Here is a 7,629-nt window from a genome sequence, read left to right on the forward strand (position 1 = left end):
TGTTTTGTTTTCACTGTAATATATTGTCCAATTTTGTGAATCATTCATTAGTACTTGAAAAAGGTGAGTATTCTCTATTACCAGGTGTATACACTGTACCTTGTTAAGCTTGTTTGTTTTCTATATCTGTGTATGTGTCCATTTTTTTTCTGTCTTCAACACAATAAAGTGACTTAAATTCTCTGTTTTTTTCAAACACTACTCCAACTTGTTTCTTACCAACTATGATTTTTTCCTTAATCAAACTTACATGGGCTCTAGGCTGGATCTCAACCTTCTGGCCCTAAGCCTGCACCATGTCCTCATGGAGCTTGCCCAGAGGAGGAAAAGAGGAGGGAAATGAGATTTTACCAGAACTTTCTTCCCCACCTCTGTGACACAATCTTCTCTGGACCCTGCAGCCCATGCCCACCCCTCCTGTTTTCCCCCTAGAAACACAAGCCCAGCACGGAAAGCTCCCTGGATAACCCTCTCCCAAGCACTGCCTGAGCCTGGCACAGGGGCCTGGGACACCCACCTCTGGATTCTCTGGGCAAGCGCTCACCCTACATGGATGCAGTCAGGACTTTGGCAGCCTCTGAAAGCAGAAGGCCAGGAAGAAGGAAGCCCGTTAGAAGCAGTGCCCACTACCCACCCACGCTCACTCTGAGAGAAGCACACAAGCTTTGCACTGCCTGTCCTGTGCCAGGTAAAGGGATCCCGCGAGCTTCAGTGCATGTACAGTGCTGGCTGTGAGCTTTGCAAGAGCTTCGTGGCTCCACACAGTCACCTGGTCACCATGCCCAGCTTCCCACAGAGCCACATAGTATCCATAGTGAGTTACCACCAGCAGGGATGAGAAGATTGTAGAACACACCTTTCCCCAGGCTCTAACTGACTATTTGAAGAATGAAAATGCTGTTTCAGAGCCACGGAGACATCCATGATAAGGGGATATTGAAAGGAACTCTAGACTCCTAAACCTGGGACCTAGGATAGAACTGAGAGATCCATGAATTCTCCCACATAGTAATAAATGTTGGTGTGCACATATTTGGTAGAGGAGAACAAGGTATGTTGCTGTCAGAAGTTTCCCCAAATTCATGAGAAGTGACACAATTAATTTTTAATCTAACATTTTTAGTTTAAATTTAATTTAATTACAATTTTTCAAACTAAGATGATATTAAAAACTAATTTACTACAGATATATATCAGATCTCCAGTCAAGTCAGATGCAAAGGCATATTAATGATGCCCAAGGAAGAATATGGAACTTCTAAAAGATGATTAAAATGGTTTTACCAGGGACTCACACAGATACTTTTATACCAGTGTTCTCAACAGCACCATGCACATAGCCAAAAGGAGGAAACAACCCAATGGTCCATCCATGGGTGATTGGAATGAGCAAAACGTGGTGTATACATATGATGCAATATTATTCAACCTTGAAAAGGAAGGAAATTCTGACACATGCTGCAACATGGATGAACCTTGAGGACATCATGCTAAGTGAAATAACTAGAAATAAAAAGACAGATATTATATCATTGCACTTATATGAAGTACCTAAAATTTCTTTGTTTTATATTAAGATCTACCACCCCTCTTTTCTTTTGCTTGCATTTTCCTTGATCTAGTTTTGCCCATTCTTTTATTTTTCAGTCATTCTGAATCACTTAGTTTTAGGTTTATCTCTTTTATAGTAGTGATTTTAAAATATGTTTTCAGGATATTCCTTTCTTTCTTTTTTTTTTTTTTTTTCTTGAGACAGAGTCTCGCTCTTTTACCCAGGCTGGAGTGCAGTGGCCGGATCTCAGCTCACTGCAAGCTCCGCCTCCTGGGTTCACGCCATTCTCCTGCCTCAGCCTCCAGTGTAGCTGGGACTACAGGCGCCCGCCACCGGGCTAATTTTTTGTATTTTTAGTAGAGATGGGGTTTCACCGTGTTAGCAAGGAAGGTCTCGATCTCCTGACCTCGTGATCCACCCATCTCGGCCTCCCAAAGTGCTGGGATTACAGGCGTGAGCCACCGCACCCGGCCGATATTCCTTTCTTTACTTGGTAGATACACACTAGGAAAAATTAATTTAATAAACAGGAAACAGCCTCTGGTAGCCTTGGGTATATATTAGTTCTTCAAAGTAAAAGAGACTGAGACAGTCCCAGGCTCGAATTGTGCTTGAGTGGAGCCTTCTTTGGCTACTCGGGTTAGGTTATGGTCAGAGGGACAGCCACATTTGGCAATATATTCAGTAGCCATGGGTTCAAAGGATTAAGATAATGTATCAGAGGCACATAGCTCCAAATTCAGAGGTGCAGCACTGTCTGGCTTTAACCCCAGGACAGGAGTCAGGGCCCAGCATATTCTGACAACATCGGTTGGGGCCAAGACCCCAGAGGTATAAGAGTGGTCCATTGCTACAAGCTCAGCCAGGTTCAAGAGGCCTTGCACTCTCCAGCAGCATCTCTGGAGAATCTTCTCAGCATCATTATGATGTTGGGAGGAATCAGTGGAACACAGGGTGGTTCAGTGTCTTGCTGTCTGGGGATGTCAGATACGGGCCAGCACACATCGAAGCATCAGATCCAAGTTGTCTCCAAAGGTTGAAGATGGGGGCACTGCAGCACGTGGTAGCCTTGATGGGCTGCTGAGATGCAGGCCTGAGAGATACAGGCTTGTCTATCAAAGTTCCATCCTAAGTAGGGGCAAAGACCCCAGGATCGAGAGCTCTGTGTGCTGTGCCACTTGGTGGGAGACTAGAGGATCCCCTCCTGAGCTCTTAGTTCCTGAAAAAGACCACCATGACCACCTCTGCCAGTTGACAGGCAGAGAACCAGCACAAACAGACCCGAGATAGATGGTGGGCCATGGTGTGTTCTTGGGAGCCTCTGGGGTCAATGACCCTTGGATGGGCATCAGTTTCCTGGGCTGCCATGGGGCACCAGGGAAACTGCAACTGGTACATGTGGGTTCAATGGTAGGTCCCACTATCCAGGACCACAGGCCTAGAAGAGGCCAGGTCCAGAGGAGCTTCAGGCCAGGTGCAATGTCCTCCTGCCAGGTAATGAGCTCCTGGCTGGCCAGCACCTTGGGCTCCCTTTGATCCACAATGGCCCCATCTTGCTAGCTTTTCCACAGGTTATAATGATCAGGTTTAATGATGTGTGTGAAGGCGTCCATGGAAAAGGCCACCCTGCCCTCCCCACAGCTACACTGAGATGCCATATTGCCATAATCTACCCATCCTAGGTGGTGAAATGGATCGTCTCTGTGAGAATTGAAGCCTGTGTGGTAGTCATAGGAAAATGTCACCATGAACTCTCCAGCCTCCTGAGTCATGCTATTGAAGGGAACCCCATTCTGCATGAGCACTGTGGGCAAGATGAGGGCCCTCTTGTGCCACAAGAAGGCCTCATAACCCTGAGAACTACCTGGAAAAGCTCCCTGGCTGAGCATTCCAGGTGCTGACTATGGTTTTGGGGCACTGTGTACCAAGACAGGGGCTCCCTGAAGAGATGGTAGTTGATGTTGTAAAGGTCCGTGTCCTATGGAAAGGTGGTCATCCACATGCCAAAGCACAGGTAGGGTGTGTTGACACTCTCTTCAGTGACAGCCTCACATTCCTGCTCCAGAAACTCCTAAATTGTTCCTACGTGTCCAGGATTACATTGTTTACTGTTTTCATCAACTAGGAGGCTGAGGTTCTTCCAGTATTTTCTTTCCAAATCTTCAAACTTCTGGTGTGGTTGAATCCAGTATATTTCAGAGTATTTGAAGACAAATGTGTGACAAACAAAATGCTGAGCTTTAAGCTACCTTAGTAACTTAGTGATGCCACACAGGCTTCAACCACAACTTTAACTGTACAGAAGCCATCAGTTCTACCACCCAGGATGGACTGATTATGGCAGATTGGTATGGTGTGTTAATATCAGGATTTAAGGTCAAATCACAACATATATAAAGAGGAGTATCGAATAGAACTGAAAGAAAAAAATCAGCAAGTTCAAAAATGATTGAATTTAGCACTCAACTCAGTAAACAGGATGAATCAAAATAAAAAAGGAAAGAAAATAAAGGTATAAGCAGAAACAATTACAAAAGAAAATATTACACCCAGTAGAGGTAATAACAAAATTCAAAATCTGATTCTTTGAAAAGACTTTGGAAGTTAAAAATCACAGGTAGGAAGAGGAAAGAAAGAGTGTACAAAGAAACTACATTGTGATAAAAAAATAAAGCACACAGCTAAACCTTGTAGAGTTTTTTTAAAATTATAATTGAATCCTATGAGAAACTTGGTAAAATAATTTTCCCAAAGGTACAAATAGCAGAAAGTAGTCCAACAGCAAAATAAAACAACCAACTTTCTATAAAATATTTCTAATTTTATTTTGAGAAAAGGTAACACCAACAAAACATTTTAATTCAATGATAGAAACATGGTAATAGTAAGAAATATTCATAATAAAAAAACATACACCATGTTATAAGTACCTACAAAGTTACAAGCCATTTCTTCCATAACATTCCCCATATTTTAAGTTCATGTATGTTGATATGATCTAATTTGCCATTTAACAGAATAGAGAGGGGGAAGAGGTGTGATTATCATCAGCTAGATGTGCTATTATTTCTCTTCCAGGCCTGGGTGACTAGAAGGGCAGTTGACAGGCATTTTAATAAACTGAACAGTCTTCCGGACAGGGCTTCTTTTTTCAGGAGGAAACAGAAGAAAACAGGAAGCAGCTCAGCACTCTGCACTGCAACAGGCCACCTTAACAGCTAACCAGCATCACTCAACTGCTAGGCAGCCAGGCCTGGTACACAAAAACACAGAAGATATTAGAATTGTGTTTGCTCAAAACCCAGTCTTTTCACCTGAAAAATCTTTATACAAATTTGGGTCATATTACCAGTTAGATTTAAAGGTAATAACATTACACATACACATTTATACCGCCTTTTGTAAGTTTTTAACTTTAAGGAATGAAGGCAGTTTTGAGGCAATGTCGTGACAGCGTTGGGCTGTGTATAATGGCTGCACACATTTCTTAAGAGACAGGGGGCCACAAATTAGGTTACCAACCTGTTCGTTTCAAACCAAAAATATCAGCACTATAGAATCAAATATACGCTGGGCAAAGGGGCTCACACCTGTAATCCCAGAACTTTAGGAGGCCAAGGTGAGCAGATCACTTGAGCCCAGGAGTTCGAGGGCAGGCTGGCCAACATGGCGAAACCCCGTCTCTACTAAAAATACAAAAATTAGCCCTCTGTGGTGCCTGGTGCCTATAATCCCAGCTACTGCAGAGGCTGAGGCCTGAGAATGGCTTGAACCCAGGAGGTGGAAGATGCAGATGGCGCCACTGCACTTCAGCGTGGGCAGCAGAGCTAGACTCCATCTCAAAAAAAAAAACAAAAAAAGACAAATATAAAATTTCCCCTCAAACATCCAAATCCAGTCTAAAGTAGTTTACCTCACTAAATTACAAGAAAATTTGAATAACAACACAATGGCACATGAAATGAATCTTGCCATCTGATGCAACACTTCAAACTGGTAAAAAGGTAGACAAATGTCACACAACCGTTTCATTAGGCAGTCGCTTCTTCCAGGGATTCTGCTTCCATGGACTGAGTATGGAGTCCTTTTCCCCAAGTCGTCCATCACGCGTTAGCTGATGATCATTTTCCTTGGAGGACACTTGTCCTTTTTCCCCTTCAGGAGACCTGGGAGGACTCTTGGATCACGACCTGGACTTGGATTTCCTCTTGGATATGGGGGTAGTACTCCGGGACGTAGATCTAGACCTGGACCTTGAGCAAGATCTGGAGATGGAGGAGGACTTGGATCTTCGCGCAGAGCTGGATTTGGAGGTTGATGGAGAGCGAGAGCCAGACCCAGACTTCGAGTGAGAGCGGTTGTAGAGAGACCTGTTGCGGGAAGACCGGATGTAGGGAGACCTCCTGTAGCGAGATTCCCTGTAGGGAGATCGGCTGTAGTGATGCCGGCTGTAAGACTGACTGTAGCGAGATCCTCTGCAATGAGATCGTCTGTAGGGAGATCGGCTGTAGCGAGATCTCCTGAAGGGAGATCGGCTGTAGGGAGACCGGCTATAGCGAGACCCCCCATAGTGAGATCTGCTGCGGGACCTAGAGCAGCTGGGACCCCGGGATCGGCTGCGGTGTCGCCGCCTGGGGCTGCGGCTCCGCAGTCCGTAGCGGCCGCCTCCGGACCTCCCGCGCGGCTCTTCCAGGCGGCTGCGGGGCAAGTCCCGGCGGCCATAGCGCGCCATCTGCACCCGCAGCTCGCGTCCATCCAGCTCCGCCCCGTCCATGGCGTCCTCGGCATCTTCCGCGTCGCGCCGGTCGTGAAAGCGGACGAAGGCGAAGCCCCGGGGCGCCTTGGTGTGGTGCTCCCGCGGGATATACACGTCGCCCACGCGCCCGTACTTCTCGAACACGCGCCTCAGGCTGTCAGGAGAGGTCCGGTAGGTCAGGTTGTCCACCTTGAGGGTGATCATGCCATCCACGTCGGGAGGGGGGCGGTTGCATCTCATGGCTCCGGTGAGCAGGCCGGGCCTGAAACCATGCCGTCGGCGCTGACGGTGCGACCTGCGTTCCTTTCGCGGCTGCGCCTCCGCGGGACGCTGGGAAAGGCTGGGCGGGAGGCTGGCGGCCGAGCTCCGCACGGAGCCCCCTGGAGCAGCAACCCAAATTGCCAATTTTCAGGCCAACACTCCAGGACCCAGAGGAAGCTGCTCTCAGGCTGAACTCAAATGAAGCCAGGTCCCAAGATCTGGTTTTATCCTTTGGCAACATCCTAACTCCCTAATCATGCCCAGCTACTGCACCACTGGGCTGGGCTTAGATTAGACGTCCACCCTCTCATAACCTTCCCTTTTATTCTACATTTTAATCAATCTTAGAACAACGCTAAGTGATTAAAAGTCAATTTATGGGAACAGGCAATACAGACAAATATTAAACAAAAGAAATCTAGGGGAGCAATATTAATATCCAGTGTATTGATAGGATCCTGGTTAATGAAATTTCATAGGAAAATATTTCAATATTGCGGTAATGAACTTTATGCACCTAACCACATGGCACTGACACATAGAGAGCCAAGACTCAAACTTAGATGGTAAAACTGAAAAGTCTGCAATCATGATAGGAGATCATGATTTGGTTTTTTTTTTTTTTTTTATGTAACAGCATTTTCACCGAAACCAATAGTGCAGAGAACAAAATTAGGAATGCTGTATAATTTGGCTGGGCGCGGTGGCTTACTCCTGTAATCCCAGCACTTTGGGAGGCCAAGGCGGGTGGATCACCTGGGGTCGGGAGTTCAAGACCAGCCTGGCCAATATGGTGAAACCCCGTCTCTACTAAAAATATAAAAAATTAGCCGGCTATGGTTGAGGACGCCTGTAATCTCAGCTACTCGGGAGGCTGCGAGGTCGACAGCGAGACTCCGTCAAAAAAAGAAAAAAAAAAGCTATAGAATTTGCAAAACAAACTTAACTGTGATCATTATAACCTGCAACTACCAAAAATCAAATGGAAAATGCTTTTCAATAGGTAGAACACATTTACAAAAATTTCCCAGTGCAGCTACAAATAAATATCAATTACAAT

At 45.7% G+C, this 7,629-nt stretch overlaps 1 protein-coding gene across 2 annotated transcripts; it reads right to left on the reverse strand.

Annotated features, from left to right (window-relative positions):
* Nucleotides 1-4,352: 4,352 nt before the first annotated feature.
* Nucleotides 4,353-6,548, reverse strand: LOC101014714 (serine/arginine-rich splicing factor 8-like). 2 transcript variants are annotated; one of them, XM_009187136.4, is made up of 2 exons: nt 5,577-6,548; nt 4,353-4,805 (listed from the first exon to the last, which is right to left on the reverse strand). In XM_009187136.4, the coding sequence occupies exon 1, from the start codon at nt 6,546-6,548 to the stop codon at nt 5,736-5,738; it is 813 nt and encodes a 270-aa protein (XP_009185400.2). In that variant the 3' UTR covers nt 4,353-4,805; nt 5,577-5,735. The 2 variants fall into 2 exon arrangements, with proteins under 2 accessions (XP_009185400.2, XP_021782150.2); XM_021926458.2 differs by having other exon boundaries at nt 5,466-6,548.
* Nucleotides 6,549-7,629: the final 1,081 nt, after the last annotated feature.

The sequence above is a fragment of the Papio anubis genome, chromosome 12, assembly GCF_008728515.1.
Source record: "Papio anubis isolate 15944 chromosome 12, Panubis1.0, whole genome shotgun sequence".
Classification (NCBI taxonomy): Eukaryota; Metazoa; Chordata; class Mammalia; order Primates; family Cercopithecidae; genus Papio; species Papio anubis.

Excerpts from the sequence above, each read along its gene's own strand:
- LOC101014714 (XM_009187136.4), bottom strand. The coding sequence starts at position 6,548 with ATGAGATGCAACCGCCCCCCTCCCGACGTGGATGGCATGATCACCCTC.